Source organism: Copadichromis virginalis, linkage group LG1, assembly GCF_057382275.1.
Source record: "Copadichromis virginalis isolate Kocher_CV1m ecotype Utaka linkage group LG1, C_Virginalis_male_GT1.1, whole genome shotgun sequence".
Lineage (NCBI taxonomy): Eukaryota > Metazoa > Chordata > Actinopteri > Cichliformes > Cichlidae > Copadichromis > Copadichromis virginalis.
Genome location: NC_140618.1, coordinates 28,959,463 through 28,977,206, shown reverse-complemented (window position 1 = coordinate 28,977,206; position 17,744 = coordinate 28,959,463). Strand labels below are relative to the sequence as shown.

Sequence of the window (17,744 nt, the reverse complement as noted above, 5' to 3'; positions counted from 1 at the left end):
CCATGGTAGCCACCAACAAGAAGGGCAAAGATGAAATCAGGATATGCATAAATCCTCGAGATTTAAACACTGCTCTGAAAAGACCACACCATCCCATGCGCACAGTAGAAGAAGTGACTGCAATAATGTCAAACGCTACTGTGTTCTCTGTTTTGGATGCTAAGAACTCTTTTTGGCAGGTGTCATTGGATCAAAAATCATCCATGCTAACCACCTTCAGCACTTGTTTTGGTCGTTTCAGGTTCCTCAGAATGCCTTTTGGTCTTAACGCTGCCAGCGAGGTGTTTCAGAGAGCCATGGAGCAGATATTCGCTGGGTATCCATGTGCCATCATTGTTGATGATATACTCATCGGCGGAAGAACCATGAAAGAACATGACGACAACCTGAGAAAAGTCCTTGATCGTGCCAGAGAAGTAAACCTGCGACTAAACCCATTAAAGTGCAAATTCCGGCTGAATCAGGTCAGTTATGTCGGACACATTTTCACAAGCGAGGGGCTTAAAGCAGACCCTTCCAAAACAGCCGCAATCAGAGAGATGCCAGTTCCAACAGATGTCCAAGCCCTGCAGAGGTTCCTGGGGATGGTCAATTATCTTGGAAAATTCATTCCAAACTTCAGCCATCTGTCAGCTCCTCTGCGACAGCTCACACACAAGGACAGCGAGTGGATGTGGGACACACAGCATCAGACTGCGTTCAAAGCACTTAAAGAGCACATGTCTAATCCACCTGTTCTGTCATATTATGATGTCAGCAAACCTGTGACACTAACGTGCGATGCATCACAGTATGGTCTTGGTGCAGCTTGCTTACAGGAAGGGCGACCTGTGGCATATGCTTCACGTACTCTGACAGACACTGAAACCAGATATGCTCAGATAGAAAAGGAGCTGCTGGCTGTTGTTTTCGCATGTACAAAGTTTCATGACTACATATATGGCAAGCCTGTGGTCGTAGAAACAGACCATCAGCCACTGGTCACCATACTAAAGAAACCTATTCACGCTGCACCAGCCAGATTACAGAGGATGTTGTTAAGGCTCCAAAAATACAACATCACCCTCACATATAAATGTGGAAAACACATGTATCTGGCTGACACACTGTCGCGTGCTCCCAACAGCTCCACTTTCCAGCAGCCTGAAGAAGAGGACTACTTTGATGTCATGACGGTGAGCTGCATCTCTTCTTCACGCCTGGAGGAACTTAAAGGACACACAGCTGAGGATGAGACACTGCAAGCGCTCAGCTCGTTCATCAAACATGGTTGGCCACAACGACTCCACAACCTTCCCACAGCAGTTCGTCCATATTTTCCTTTCAGGGATGAGCTGATTGTGGATGATGGCATCATTCTTAAAGGTTCCAAAGCTGTGATCCCAAAATCACTGCAAGGAGACTACATCACCATCATGCACAGAGGACATCCCGGCGTAGAAGCTACCAAGCGGAGAGCACGGGGGATCGTCTTCTGGCCGTTCATGTCAAGAGATATTGAACAAACAGTTACTTCCGGCTCGGTGTGTAACAGCACTAAACCTCATCAACAAAAAGAGCCCCTTCATCTGCATGAAGTTCCAGAGCTTCCTTGGTCAACTGTGGCTACAGATATCTTTGAGTGGCACTGTCAGCACTATTTAGTAGTAGTCGACTCATACTCAGGCTGGTTTGAGATTGACCTGCTAAAGGATTTGACATCAGCGACAGTCATCAAAAAGCTGAAAAGACACTTCTCAGTTCATGGTGCTCCACACACTCTGATCTCAGACAATGGCAGGCAGTTTACAAGCCAGCGTTTCAAAGACTTCGCTTCACAGTGGGACTTTCAACATGTCACCAGCAGTCCAGAGTATCCTCAATCCAATGGGCTTGCTGAGAGAGCAGTGCGCAGTGCTAAACAGCTGATGGAGAAATCACACAGAGATGGCACTGATGTATTTCTCAACCTGCTGAACCTCAGGAATGTTCCACGTGATGTGAACCTGGGTTCCTCTGCAGAACGACTTCTATCCAGACAGACTCGAACTACGCTCCCAATCACAACGAAACTGCTCGAACCACAACACCTTGAATCTGAGAGAGTGAAAGCCCAACTACTCAACAAGAGACTGACTCAGAAGGTCTGTTATGACAGATCCAGCCGACCACTTCCACCTCTCAACGAAGGACAAGTAGTGAGGTTACAGACCCCACAGGGTTATGACCGCACAGGTGTGGTAAAGGAACTTTGTAAGGAACCTAGATCCTACCTGGTACAGTCAGATGGAAACACTTACAGGAGAAATCGCAGACACATATTGCCTGTGTCTGAGCCTGTTACTGTTCAGAAAGACACTGATCATCATCATTATGATGGACTGCAGGTTGTGGGTGAAAACAATGATGTAGAACAGTTTAAAGACAGCACTCATGTTGAGAGCTCTTCTGATGTTTTGCATTCTCCAAGACCTTCCAAGAGTGATGGTGTTTACAGGACACGCTTTGGTCATGTGTGCAAACCAAATCCAAGATATAAGGATTAATTGGGTACTAGTTAAAACACAGAACATTTTCAGGTTTGATGTTTGAGCCATCAGTAACTGATGTCAATGCTTCAAGTTAAATTCTGTTTGAGGTGATTTTCAGTAGTAATCATATTTAACTTTATACAGCAAAATGATATTCTTGTCATGTTTATTTCTTCCATCTGGTTGCAAATTTAAATGTTCCTAAGGGTCAGCGTATGTCACCTTTTATGCTGTGATTATTATTATTCAGTATGCATTAAACTTTATGTCCGGTTGGGGATGTACTAAAGAAGGGGGATGTAGATAACCTGCTGTTAGTTTGGTATTTTGTCCTAATCCGCTTTCCGTACCTCCGTGTAGGTGTGTGTATGTTTTGAGTGGTATAGGCGCCATTCCGTTATTGAATCCAAGCATGTAAGTTCTCTGCTGCTGTGCTGGTTAATAAAACCACGTTAACTGAGATTACTGCTTCATCATTATCATACTGGTGAACATACAACAGGTCAAGAGTTAATGTTTCCATTTTAACACCTCCAGATTTGACAGAGAAACACTAATTTTTAACACTCGATTTTAACTACTATCATTTTACACCTCAGAGTTACATTAAAAGAATGTGACTCTGCTTAGCGTAAAATTAACTCTACTTTTGCAAGGAGACTATTAACACCAAAAAATTTAACACTTTTGAATTTGCTGTGTATATAGTACATGAAGCACATGCTGATTGGTAACAAAGACGTATGCTTTGCCCAATACTTTGCAAATATTCCCACAGACATACACACACGCTTATAGGGACACTTCTTGGAAATTAGTAGACCTTTTTTTTTTAACATTGTTTGTTTTGAGACAGTCGGCAGATGAGATGAGGTGGTTGATGGGTGACGGATGCTGTCACCTTGTGGTGTCCCCACTGGGATGGAGGGAAACAGAACAAGAATTATCTCCAGAAAATGTAAAACAGCAGAAACAAAATGTCAGAGCTGGGAATTGTGAGCAGGCGGCAGAGTGCTCAGGCATTGTTGTGCACGTTATGTGCAAGTGTGGTGGCTGTGAATGTCAGAGGGAAAAAGTGTTGTTTCCCCCATGCTACAAATAAATCACATCCATCAGGCAGATTGTCTTATAAGACATGAGGTATGACGGAGAAACACCACACATCTGCTGTTGCTTCCCTGCGCTAGGGAACATTACCCTCCTAGAGCTACAAGACTGTAATTAGGATCATAAAACTTACTCCAAGTCCGTTAGCATGACCCCCTTGGTGATATATATCTGTAATTAGCATTTATATGTCTGACTTTATATGCCTGCTTGTATTACTGCTGGCAAATAATGAAGTGTTAGTTTGTTCTAGATATTGTTCAACTTCAGAGCAAGGATAAAACTAGTTATAAAACAAGCACTGAATTACCAGAAGAGACTCACTTTGATACCAACAAGCCGCTACACAGGTTTCCAGTGCAATACAGGCGACACACAATGACGCTTTTACTAGATATTTATTTGTATATTATTTATTTATGTTTTGCAGGGCTTATGGGAAAGGCTGTTTATGGTTCAATCTGTAATAATTACCTTGCATATATTGCTGTATATTGTACACATTCTCTCTACAATACCTCCTGAATCCTAAATCAACATGTTACGGCTAATTTCTCACACTGTACAGGACGCACTGTAAGGCAACAAAGTATTACCTTACAGTGTGTGCTTAAAAATCCATTACAAATCTCAGTGGATTGTCATGTCACAGCTACTATCTGGTACATTTACTGTGGAGTTTTAAAAGTAAAAGGAAAGAGCCTATATAGGGGCAATGCATCAATAAATACACACCCATTCCACAACATCAAAACCAATGATTTTGATCATTAAACTCCACAGATTTTAATCCAATCAAGCATACTGGAACAGGCCTGATTGGTTGCGCACATCTAATGTCCTTACACTAGTCCATACACCGATCAGACAAAACTGTTTATCATGTTTATTACAATATTAGGCAGGTTGGTTTTAATGATGTAGCTGACTGGCATATATCTGCTTTATATGACTAAAAGCAGAGCAAGAGTCAAGGTTGCTATTGGCAAGTTGTAGCTTCTAGTGATACAACAATTTTTATAATATAAACAATAAGGGACTGATAACACACTGAGCACTGTGGTGTCGCTTTGCTTGATGGTTCACCTCTTGATTTTTGCTACCTGGCACATTGCACTGTTGCCGCAGGGCAGCTGGCTTAAAGACACGAGTATGCGATCGCGTTGATTTCTATCACCAAGTGCTGATGTGGTGGTATTGTCTGAGTGGGGACACCTATCATTTAGGAGAATACTGCAGCAGTTACCTGCACTTTCTGGCATAAATAGAAGTGACTGTGTGACAAAGCAACCAATGCAGAGGCTTTACTGGCTCCTCAATCAGACCCATAGAATAGAATCTTTTCGAACCTTATTTTATACTTCACTCTTTACAATACTTACAAAAAATGAACCAGTTTCTGTAAGTATGAAGTCACTATTGCATTTACATTTCACAGCTGCAGATAGCTTATCGGTATGTAGAAGAAAAAGTAATCACTGGGACACAGGAAATACAACATCCTCTGCCCTTTTTTTCTGTGAACATGACTGGCATCGGTGAGGCCTGCTCAGTATTAAAGCAAAGATGGGAGGCTCGGGAGACTTGATGAGATGCACTGAATGAAAAAGCCCACTTGACATTTAAAACCCTCACTAATTTAACACAATCTTAAAAACCTAACTGGAACTTCTTTTTTTTTTTAAGACATAACATTTAAAAAAAATCATTAATGTCCTGGAATGGATATTTAAAGGATTTAATGGTCAGTGGATTAACTTTGTAGCTCAGTCATATTATGCTGTCAATAGCAACAGTTAATACTCCCAAAGATAAAATGCCGTAAATACACAGTGACTTATCTGAGTAAGTAATTACACCTGTGTTACTATGAAAACCTTCATAGACTGTTTTGGCATTTCAGTAGTGCTGCTTTAGGAATTGAGGGAGTCGTCTGTCTAATTGCAATGACTGCAAACTCTACTCCACGTAGTCTGTTGTGATGTCACATCCAAAGATTAGTTTCATGGTAAAGCAACTAATGCAGCTTTCGACCAAAGACGTTGGTGCGAAAAGAAAGGAGGAAAGATTGGCATCAGAGGGAAGAGCTCAACAGAACATTTAGTTTTAATTGTTTAAGAAAAGACTTTCTCTGTAAGCTCATATGATTATGTGATTAAAGTCAAACCACTTTAAATTGTTAATCTAGCAGTCGGTTCATTTAAAAGCTGAAGGCATTCAAATAATTTACTTTACAATTTAGTTTTACCCACCGACTAAAAGGAGCTATCACATTAAGTTTCAGTTAGATCCACTGTGCTGATTTTGCCTTGGCAATAATAATTATGGTTAGTCAGTCAAAACTGAATTAGAATTGAGAGAAAGCTGGAGAGTGGTGGGAAGGCGGGGGGTACACAGTCTCAAGGAAAGCCTGACAGTGTGGGGTACCCTGAGGGCCTCGAACCTATCCTTTCTTCATATTAATTACTTTGTAACTACATTAACTTCCTCCCCCATAATTTGCAGAAAAGAATTTTTATGTGCACTTTCATGTGTGTCCTGGTTGTATATATGCATGGACAGACTCACGCACATACACACTCACATATGTATAATGCTGTTCATATCAAGAACACTGATTATGTCCAACAGGACTTCATTACTGATTTGTTGTTCCCAGCTGGCACTGATTTTACACATGCAATCTTTTTCAGTGGATGAGCAATGCTTATATGCACCAGTATCTAAAAGTAATACTCGCGCTTCACTTTGTTAAGTTTCTGCCCCACTGTGAGACGAAATGATGACTGCTTTCTTCTGAAATAATTACGGACCAAGGTTAGCGGCGCTTTTGTGTTTTCCTTTGAAAACAGCCGCTGTGTCGTTCCACGTATGGCTAAGTAATCATCACCTTATCTCTGTTCTGTCTATATAAAAGATTTAAAACAAGATATTAAAAATCAACAACATTAAAAGTACCTCTCAGAAGTTAAATAAACTTGAAATTATCTTTTCATCACAACCAATCTTTTACCGATGTCAGCCTTTAATTTTGAATCTGGCTCTGGAAAACAGAGTGATGATTTCCTGTTTAGTAAAAATAATAATAATAATAATGATAATAAAAATACATTGAGATTTGATGAAATTCTAGATCTTACTGAGCAAAATGATAAACAACAGGACACTAAAAAAAGATGTCCAATTGAAGCATTTCTTTTTAAAAACAGGAACAAAATCAGAGGCATTAAAAGGAAAACTCTTTTTCGAGAGAAGCTTTCTAGGTAGAAGACAATGTTCGGGTCTCACCTGTCTGAAGAACAAACGTTAGTTCCACATGGCCTTAGAGCATGATGTAAAAGGTCAGCACACTGATATAGATATCGAGTATTGTGGAAATGCTGTTTCGTAAAAGGACAATGTGATTACTAAAACCTGGCAAAGCCTAAAAAGAATAAAATACTGAGCAATTTTTCAGTCAATGGCAGACTGAAATGCACAAACAAGGGCGTGAGTGGCCATGGCAATACCATGCTCTAGATGAGTGCTCAGAGCAGAGAATATGAGGACAAATTTAAAAAAAATAACAATAAAAATGTTGAATGAATTAAGAAGCAGAACAGTGCTGATCCAAACCATCCAGTGTCACACGTTGCTTTAGTGCTCAGTGGTAATTAAAACTGATCCTGGCCTCCCACCCCCACCAGCTGCATGAAATTTAAATCTTCTTCCAGAGTTCCCAGTGGGGTTCTTTTGGCCACCCAGTGACATGCACGTCAAATGAGCTGAAAACACTTCACTTTTCATGTTCACTTTCTTTCCCACTGAACTGCATCCTTTACCAGGCATTGCTGTCATAAATTAATAATGAAGTTTTTGTCTTGCTGGTATAAACCGACCAATTATACACTGTAAGAAGTCATCTATAGAATCTACCCAATAAATCTGAGGTAACAATTTGCATTGACTTTTTTGGGGTAGATTTAGTTCAATATATTGTGTATAAAATAACTTCAATAAAAAGCTATGAAATACTTAATTAAATTGGGTAAAATTTACCCCATATTTACGTATACATTCAACAACTACTTACTCATTGAAATTAGGTAAAATTATCTCTTGTTTGCTAGTTGGTAATACCTGATAATTAGTAATAAAATTTAATTATTATCAGTTGATAAACATTACCTATTCATATAAGGTAAAATGTACCCCCCAAAAAAGATATTCAAATGGTTCATCATCTCAATGTTTTTATTCCATAAAAATACAGAATAAAGTGCAACACAACGGCTAATGCAGACAACACTTTCAAAGGCCACTCAGTCCATTTTAAAAGCCAAAAGCACATACAGAAACTCTACAAGGTTGTTTCTGTGCATGTACGTTATCAAACATATGGAGAACACTAACACCAACATTCAATAGTTTCTGTGCTTGCTGTCAGAAGAAAAATTACAGCTCCATCAAGCTATGTCCTCTGGGAACAAGAGGGGAAAAGTGTGTGCATTGCATAAGCTTATTTTTGAGGCCGTGGACCTTTTTCAGTAGTTTGGCCCCGTCAAGTTCCAAAAACAGTTTTTGAAAAGTGTCAAATGTGTTCTTCAGCTCCTTCGGATATTCGAGGTTGAGGGCATATATCAGTCCCATCAGCAGTACACATGCCTTTGTTCGGCTTCCACATCCATCCATCACTTGGTTTCCCTCAATCACAATGGACACATCTGATGGATCCACCTCAGCCATGATGTTGTGGATCACTATCACCTTCATCATATTGTCTGTGTAATCCTCACATTCCTACGTGTTAAAAAAAAGAAAAAAAAAGAGCATGCACACATTTTATTTTATTTAAGATGCTTTTTCAATATATTTCAGTTGATCTAAAGAGGGGAGTGGACAGAAGATGAATGGAGAAGGGGAGAACAGGGGATAGGAGAGGACAGGAGAGAAGAACATTAGGATCCCTTGAGTTAATAAGTAAACTGTTATCAATATGACAAACCTGGCAGTCATGAAAAAGATCTTCTTGTCTTTCCCTGAGGTAGCTAATGAGGCAGCAGATAAGGAGATCCCTTTTCTTCTCAATGCTCTGTGTCTGTAGGGAGATACAATTTAGTGAAAAGACTAAGTCGAGTGATTTACTTACATTAAGACTGAATTACTTAAAAACAAAAACATGGCTGATGCCTCTCTCCAGCTTTCAACAGGTGAGAGGCTGGGTACACCCTGGACAGTCAATCACAAGGAAACAGAGACAGACAGGATAAACAACCATGCACGCACACACTCAAGCCTAAGGACAATTTAGAGAGACCAATTAACCTAACAGTCATGCTTTCTGACTGTGGGAGGAAGCCGGAGTACCCGGGGGGAACCCACACATGCACAGGGAGAACATGCAAACTCCATGCATAAAGACCCTGGGCCGGGATTTGAACCCAGGACCTTCTTGCTACCCACTGCAGCCCTCCATAATTACGTATTTGTGTGAAAAAAGTCAAATAACATAGGTCATTCAAAGTGTTCAGCAGAGGTCTCATCTTGGAACCAGCAGCTCCTCCTTTGGCAGGCATAAGCTGCAAAAGACCTGGTGTGTACTCATCAAGTTTCAGCATGAATGTCTCCACCAAAGAAACTGTGGTGATGCGTCTGAACTCTTTGATGAGCTAAGAAGTAAGGGGACAAAAACATAACATTTCAATTTGTTGACATTTGTTTGACTTTTGTTTTTTGGTGGATAGGAATAGTTATCACACATACTTACCTGAGCCTCAGTGAATAATGCTGGCCACCTTTCTTTTAACTCACCCACAGAGGGGCAGAGGCTGACCACTCCAAGTCTTCGGCTAGAGAACGTTTTATTCATTTTATCTGCAATTATATTTGCATTGTTTTTCTTTGTTATTTCATAAATTAATTCAAGCCTCTCTTTCTCCAGTGTCTCTTGGGTTTCTCCAGTAGGATGCAGAGGGAGATAATTAACCTCTGCTTTTTTTTTGTGGCTTTTTTACATTCTTTGATGGCACTACATCAGCTGGATGCTTCCTTTTTAAGGCATTAATTTCAATTTCTGGGTAAGAAAATTTTCGAGATCTTAGCTTGGCACGGTAATTGTGCATCATGTTTTTTTATGCGCTGCTGCCAGCCATATAAGACGGCAAATGATCTTGGCTCCTTAAGACACGGAAACTTTGAAACCAAGGCTTCAGCCACTGAGAGGATCTGCTGATTGGTTGGGTAAGCAGTGTACGAAAAAATTACTTTTGCAAGGTCTTGCATTGTTGCTGATTTAAAACTGGCATCCATGAAAGGTCTTCCAGTGTTGCGATATGAGTTGTTTGCCTCAGCGAGGATTAGTTGTATGTCTCGGGAAAACTCCGGTACTTGAAATGGCACTGGCCACGTAGCAGGGCGACATGAATCAGGGAGAATGATGGTGTCACTGGAACTTGACGATGCGCAGTCGGACACCTGTGAGGGTGCATCATGATTGGCAGGGCAGATGTCCGTTTCAGTAGTACCTGCAGGATGAGTGCTCACTGAAGTCGAAGAGTTCAATGCAGACGATGATCCTGATTCACATACTGGTTGTAATTCAAGGGTGATTACTGGCTCTTTAAGGATCACTTTAACAGTGGCCTTGTCATACAAGTCAGCAGTTGAGATGACACTGAAAAACTGATTGTCAAAGTCTTTGTCTTGGTATAGCAGTCTAAATTCCCCATGCAACTGGAAAGTTTCAGTAATTATGGAAACAAGATCTTCCACTGTATTAGGAATTCCTGTTGGAAGTGTCAACTTATGAATGCTGTGTTCTTCTAAAATGACTCTTAACTGGACTGCCATTGTTGTTTGGTTTGTGTTTCCTCAGCTGTAGAGACAGAGAAAGAAAAGAAATTGAGACAGGTTCTTAATAGTTGATAAGCTTACATGCATATATTTTCTTCATTATCTTCTGCCAGAGAAATAAAAGCAGAGATTTAGTTCAGTAGAATTTTGAATAAATAATTTTTGATTGTCATTTTAAGAAGAGGGAGATAAGGGCAATAGAATAGGAGGGTTAAGTATGCATCACATGTTTCCATTTTCTTTTTCAATGTTGTATGTATTGTTCCTGTTAAATAAACATTACAATAAACAAATAAGACAGGACGCCTGCCCATATAGTTGTTGGTAAAATAATATATTTTTTCAATAATTTCAATAAGTGCACAAACATTTGATAGAACAGAAATAATCAACCCATTACACTTACTCTGATGTGCAGATGAAGTGTTTAAGGGACACCATACAGCCATCTGCTGTATTGTATGCAGCCATGTTTCTTTCAATTCAGAATGTTTAAGGATTTCTGTCTCTCCTGTGGGCTCTACTTTGAAACTCCTCAGGTGTTCACAGTACCAGCCTCTAAGCAACTTCAGAACAAACACAGGAGTTCTGTGCACAATCACTATTTGATGGATTTCTGCAAAGTCAGGTAGGCCTCCTGTTGAGCCAAACGGCAGCATCATGCCAATATTATAGTCTGTGCCTAAAATGGTTGCTTTATTTGTCATGTTCACAAAGTCTTCTTGGGGAACTTCCTTGCAAGGGACTCCTTAATGCTGTCTTTTAGAACATCGACTGCCACTTGAGCCTTCTGGGACACTGACAGTGCTGGCCTTTGGTGGTTGTAATCGTGGGTATGATACGCAATCATCGATTGGTGTTTTCTTGCCATTATCATGAGGATGTTTCTACACCCAGTCTGCCTCACAATCCTTTTAAAGAATCGATGTTTGGCTTCAAATCGCATAGTCCAGAAATGTACAAGTGGCCCATAAACAGTTGTAAGCAAAGGATAGTGCTCGAGAAAGTGATGTTTTGGTCTCAGTTTCTCCTCTGGGAACACTTCTAAATATCTGTAACGGTGTTCTGAGATCTTACTTTGCATGTATCCTATTGTGTGATCTGTGTGGAGAGGAGCCATGACAAGCTCAACAACATCTTTCAGGGTCATTAAAACCTCCCAAGCAGGCTCATCTTCTGGTACTTTGTCACCAATCACGAGTGGTATCATTCTCAACAAACACCAGTTTTCGTGTGCATTACCTCCTACACTTTTTCGCGCTGTGAAATTTGGGGCAATGGGTTGTGGACAGTTTGTTTTGTCACTCCATTTGTAAGGAAAGCAACGGATGGAACGGTTGAGCTGCTCAAGAGATATGCATTTCTTCCTGATTAACACATCAAGACAGAGTGAAATTTCAACAGGTACAATCCCTTCAAGCAAATCATGCAAAGCATCTGGGGGATAACCTGATGTAGCATGAAAGTGACTGAGTCTGTCTGAGATTGGACACTGTCTTTTAACTCCACAGTGGTGAGCTTCTGCAGGATCAGACAGTGCTGCTTTGACATGGATGGCATAGTTGGACTTAGTCCGTAGAGGAAACAGTCCTTCTCCTACTTCATGCTCCTGGATCTGTGACCTTTCGCCAATGCAAAAGCGACAGAAATGTGAAGCTGAAAAGCTTTCAACAAACCCGCCTATTGAGTGAGTGCCAAGATTGTCAGCGACTACAGCAAGTACAGTGCCCTTGACCACTTTGCCCAGACTTGAAACAAAAATACCATTATCTTCAAAGGACTTCAAATCTTTGAGCAGTGGGTCCAAAACTTTTGCATAGCCAAACTGGTTGACATCATTTGCCTTGTATAAAATGGTTAAGTAAATGGAAGTCAGTGTAGAGCTCAATGTGGCAGGTATGTCTGCAAACACCCAATACACAGCTGTGACTTTATGCTTCTCGCGGGATGTTCCCAGAGGGTTGCATATCTCAAAGTCATCTATATAAAGGATGAGTGAGAGTTTAAGTTCGTCTTCACATAAAAAGCTGTTTTCTCTTAGTAAAGATCCATCATTAAATGATTTGTATTCCGAAGAGACATCAGATGGCCTTTTGTTTTGTAATATTGTGTTTTGAATGTCTCTGTTGTCCACAAGTTGAGATAATAATGGGAGGATTGGTATATACTGAAATGTTTTATTATCTGTACTATCAAGTATGTACTTAACTGTCACGGAGGAGCAGGGAGGACTCGGCGCAGACTGAAGTCTCAGAAAAACAGGTTTATTTACACACTCCAGGTGCACTATATACAGGTGAGGGAGAAGGGGGCCAGGGTTCCCAGGGGTGCAGAGCGGGGTCGGGAAAAGCGTCCAGAGTCTCCAAACCAAAACACGAGAAATCTGCATACAGAGAACAAGGGTTAGCATGGAACTTTTACGGACAGAGCTCAAAACTGGCTGAGGCTAAAGTAGCACTGACGAGCGTTATTCAATAGTCCAGCGGCGAGGTGCTCTCAGTCACTGCCTTAAGTAGCGGGAGCAAACAGGGTGAGGAGCCACAGGTGATTGCCTACAGGTGGTGGAGGCCGGGAGCTCACAATGAGCTCCGCCCAGGCAGCGAGCAGAGAGAGAGGAGAGAGAGAAAAGACAAAACATAACATGTAGCCACACAGGGCCAGCCGAGCAGGCACGGGGACCGTGACATTAACAGGTTCAGTCAATGAGAGATGCTCCTTTCTAAATTGCTCTCTCCTGAACTGACTGCTTAAAGGCCCTTGCACTCTTAAAGCAGCACAGACGGGGCTTAGCCGGCAAAGGTCTTTGACCAGTTCTGAAATCACTGAGTCTTCCAATGTACAGCCATGTTTTCTCAAAGTGCTCAGAATTATTTCTTTACTGACCTCCTGACCCAGTATGAACCTTCCAGATCCCTCAGGTCATCTGGATCCGGTCTTTTATCAGTTCCCAGAGTCAGAACCAGACACGGAGAAGCTGCATTCAGCTTTTATGCTCCTTATATCTGGAACAAACTCCCAGAAAGCCTCAGATCAGCTGAAACACTCAGTTTATTTAAATCCAGGTTGAAGACTCACCTGTTCTCAGCTGCATTTGAATAAAGCACCAAATCCACACTTTTAAGCTTAAATTTCAAAACTTACACTAACTACTGATCTTATCTATTTCTGATTTTATCTGTTTTGATTTTATATACTGTTTTGTTTGTTTGTTAAGCTTAAATTTCAAAACTTACACTAACTACTGATTTTATCTACTGTTCTGATTTTATCTGTTTTGATTTTATATACTGTTTTGTTTGTTTGTTTGTTTGTTTGTTTGTTTGTTTGTTTGTTTGTTTGTTTGTTTGTTTGTTTGTTTGTTTGTTTGTTTGTTTGTTAAGTGGGTTTAGAGCTCTGGGTAGCTCCCCAACTGGGTCTAGACTGGGTCTAGTGATTTTAAATTCAGGGAATTTAAAATAGAAAGTAGCTCGTCCACAGAAGGACTGGTAGCTCCCCTTACGATAAGGGTTCAGATCGCGCGAACAGGTGTGAAATGTGTGTGTTTAGTTAGTTAGTTTGTTTGTTTTAATCAATTTTAAATCATGCTTTTTATTTGTTTTTGTTTCTAATGTCTCTGTAAAGCACTTTGAATCACCTTGTTGTTGAATTGTGCTATACAAATAAATTTGCCTTGCCTTGCCTTACTGACGGGACCAGATGCAGATGCTGTAAAGAAATGAAGTTCCTCTACTAGTTCGTCAATGCATGAATTGGAGACATTGAAAATGCTCTCGATTTTCAGGAGGAGTAGCCCCACTTTATTAGTAATAATTTTGTTTAAGTCCTCATCCTCCTCAAGGACTGAGCCACATTCATTGTCATCATCAACAATGTCACATTCTTCATCCGGGTTCTTTTGGTATTGATGAAGAACATTAGTCTTGAAATCTTCCAAGGAATGTGGGTTGTGTTTTCTACTCTTGTGGCTGTGGAATGTTGTGTATTTGTTAACCTTATAATCATAATCCTCAAAAACACATGGCACAGTTTCAAACTTTTTTAGATTCAATTCAATTCAATTTATATAGCGCCAAATCACAATGATGGCCACCAAGATGTTCAAATAACTGCCTCCCACTGTCAAAAGAGCATGAATTACAGACAATGCACGTGAATGAAAGGATGTTGCCTGGCTGGGATGACTGTGAATGATGCCTTGACAAATGTGTCCTTAATGCACCCCATGTCTTGACAGTGCAAGGGCAATCTGCATGAAGGCAGGGTATGGAGTGGACTTGGAGTGCCCATGCATTAGCCTGACGTGTTTCAGCAGGTCTAATCTTTTTGTGGTTGTGAAGTTGCACAACTTGCAGTTCCAGTTTATTTTCCCATAACTGAGGACTTTGGTCAAGATTAAACACATTTTTAAGGTCAATGTGATTTATTTCATTTAGAAACTTGCATACCTATAAAGGATACACCGGGGGTGGGGATGTGGGTGGGTGCGTCAGCCCTAGAACTGGTAACAGAGTTGTCTATCAGTGAGTCTCTGCTTGTAAAGGACACACGTGAGGACCTGAAAAAGAGGGCAAATAGTGAGTGTCCACATACACAGATTCTTCATGCAACAAAAATAAGAAGATACATTACACAAAAGAAATTTTCAGATATGTACCTGGTTACAAGTTATTTATCTAACCTCAAAATTTCTGAGTCTCTTTAATGAAGGTAGAAATTAAACATAAGGTGAATATTGTTGTTCAGTTTTTCTTTGCTCCTCTCCTTCATCGTTCTGTCTCCCTTTCCTATTCCTCAGTCATGTCTGTCCCGTCTGTAACAACTGAAAATAAAATAAATAATAACAACAAAGGTCGATCAAATGGACCAATACGGCAAGGCTGTGATGATCAATTTGGGAAAGTAAATCCATTGGGTCTCCTTGTTGGTCTTCAGACAACAATTCTGATGGCTAAAGAACCAAATGGGACAGGCAAAAAAAAGTGAAGTTGACTAAAAGATCTCAAAAAGCAACATCGTGGACATCTAAAGAAACAGCTACGAAACACTGAACTCTATCAGTCTGGAAAGGGTTACAAAGGCATTTCAAGCGCTTTGGGAATCGAACCACGATGAGGGCCTTAATCCAGAAAATGTGAAAAACCTGAAGGCCTCACTTGTCTCATTTAGTGTGCCCTGAAGCTCAAGTACACCAGGACAATAATGCAAAACACAGCAGCAAGATCATCTCTGAATGGCTCAAAAAACAACATGGAGGTTTTGACCTGGTCAAAGTGCAGACTGCAATCAGATTGAGATGGTTTAGCATGACCTTAAAAACTCAACCTATGCTGGAAAACCCTCCAAAGTGGCCGAATGAAAACAATTCTGCAAAGAAGAGAGGACCAAATTTCCTCCACAGCGCTGTAACACACTCATCACCAGTTATTGCAAATGCTTGATTGCAGTTCTTGCTAGATGACAAAACCACTTATTAGGTTTAGAAGGAAATGACTTTTTCTACATGAGGTAAAGTTGGAGAGCTGTTTCCCCAAACTAAACGAAATCATCATTTAAAAAACTACAATCTGTATTTACTCTGATCATCTGTGTTAACATTTGAAATTGGAAACATGTAAGTGTAACAAACATGTTAAAACATAAGAAATCAGGAAGGGGCATGTATAGGAATTTCTTTTACTTATGTATTAATCACATTATTTTATTGTATGATACCTTGGTGCCACTGGATTTTAACATGTCTCACACCCATACAGTAAGACAAATGGAGGGGGTGTAGTAAGGAAGTTGGGGGAAGCAGACAACTCTACAGGAAGAGTCTTTTGTGTCTTCGAGGACTCTGGTAAGTAGCAAGGGAGTGTGAACCTTAAGGTGTGAAACAGCTGTGTACTGCCTTTAGTTCCTGGAGAAGGTACTTAACTGAGAGCAATGCTAGGCTCAGGGAGACTCTGCTGACCATCTGTCCCGCGGTCATGCAGGGACTTCATCAAGCTTGGTTGTCTGTTCTATGTGTGTTTGGATTAAAGAATGTTAGCTATCACTCACCGCTCGTCTGCAGCTTTATTTAAATGGAAAACTTCCACAACAGGCAAAAAAAAAAAAGCTTTTTGCTAAAAAAAAGATTTAGAGCAGAAGTTTTTTGCACTGCATTTTAAAATGAAAACATATTGCATTTATTTACAATTAAAGACACACAGAGCAGGAGGTGTGTTACTGTTTTACATCCACAGACACACAAGAAAAGAAGCAGGCAACATGAGGTCAAGTTATGGTCATTTTATTTGTGTATTTCAGTACATGTATTTAGATTAGAGTTTTTTAAAAAACAAACAAACGTCCCAAGAAGAAGGATGGGGTGAAAGAAAGGTGGAGAGAGGAGGAAGAAACTATTGATGTCCTCAAACGCGATGCTGCTGGGTCAGTTCTTTCTCAGCAGTCTGCTCCAGAATCCCTTCCTGTCCTCGGCTTTCTTTTCTTTTGCCTTCAGTTCTTTTAAGGTTTTGTTGAGCTGCTCCTCGGCATCTTTAAATTTTTCTTTCAGCTGCTGTTTGGCGAGTTTCACTTTGTGTTTGAGGAGCTCTTTAGCTTCCTTTTTGTGCTTTCCTATTTCTTTAAGTGCGTCTTTGCAGTCTTTCTTGGTCACCACAGAGCCGGTCATTTCTTTCTTGAATGCCTTCACCTCAATTTTCTCTTCTGCAAGTTCTTCTTGCACTTTCATCAGTTCCTTCTTCATGTTTTGATTGTAACTCTTTGTATCTTCCATTTCTTTCTTTGCTTCCTGTATTTTAATTTTCTCTTCCTCCAACACTTTTTGAGCTTCCAACAATTCTTTCTTCATATTTTCAATCTCATTTTCGGCCTCGTGTTTACGTTTTTTCTCCTCTTGAAGTTGTTGCTTCATGTGCAGTAATTCCTTTCTTAGTTTTTCAGCTTCAGCCATTACATTTGCAGCTTCTTGTGTTGCCAACTGCATTTTCCTTTTTTCCTCTTCAAAAGCTTCCTGCACCTCCTGTAATTCCTGTATCACATTTCCTGCCTCCTTCCTTGCAGTTAGATATTTATTTTTGGCTTCTTGTGCTGTGGTTTTCTCTTCCTCCAATGCTTTTTGAGCTTCCAACAGTTCTTTCTTCATGTTTTCATTCTTGTTTTCTGCCTGTTGTTTTCCCATTTTCTCACCTTTAACTTTGAGACCCACATGCAGTAATTCCTGCAATGCTACTTCAGTTTCAAACTTTGAATTTTTAGCTTCTCCTCTTGATTTTTCTGCCTCTTCTTTTAATTTGACATTTTCAGCCTGTA

At 40.4% G+C, this 17,744-nt stretch overlaps 1 protein-coding gene and 1 long non-coding RNA gene across 2 annotated transcripts; both read right to left on the bottom strand.

The window, feature by feature from the left end:
• Positions 1-8,051: 8,051 nt before the first annotated feature.
• LOC146718971 (uncharacterized) lies at positions 8,052-9,465 on the bottom strand. The gene is made up of 4 exons (XM_085458137.1): positions 9,364-9,465; positions 9,108-9,265; positions 8,602-8,692; positions 8,052-8,396 (listed from the first exon to the last, which is right to left on the bottom strand). Exons 1-4 carry the CDS (start codon positions 9,463-9,465, stop codon positions 8,052-8,054), a joined length of 696 nt encoding a protein of 231 aa, XP_085314263.1.
• A 3,231-nt stretch (positions 9,466-12,696) lies between these two features.
• Positions 12,697-13,128, bottom strand: LOC146718970 (uncharacterized). Its single transcript, XR_014919521.1, has 2 exons — positions 12,911-13,128; positions 12,697-12,831 (listed from the first exon to the last, which is right to left on the bottom strand). It is a non-coding gene; the product is annotated as an uncharacterized LOC146718970 (long non-coding RNA).
• Between the last annotated feature and the right edge of the window lie 4,616 nt (positions 13,129-17,744).

Excerpts from the sequence above, each read along its gene's own strand:
- LOC146718971 (XM_085458137.1), bottom strand. The coding sequence starts at position 9,465 with ATGAATAAAACGTTCTCTAGCCGAAGACTTGGAGTGGTCAGCCTCTGC. Across the intron at positions 9,266-9,363 it reads CATTATTCACTGAGGCTCAG|CTCATCAAAGAGTTCAGACG; the intron begins GTAAGTATGTGT and ends CTTACTTCTTAG. Across the intron at positions 8,397-8,601 it reads ATCTTTTTCATGACTGCCAG|GAATGTGAGGATTACACAGA; the intron begins GTTTGTCATATT and ends TTTAACACGTAG.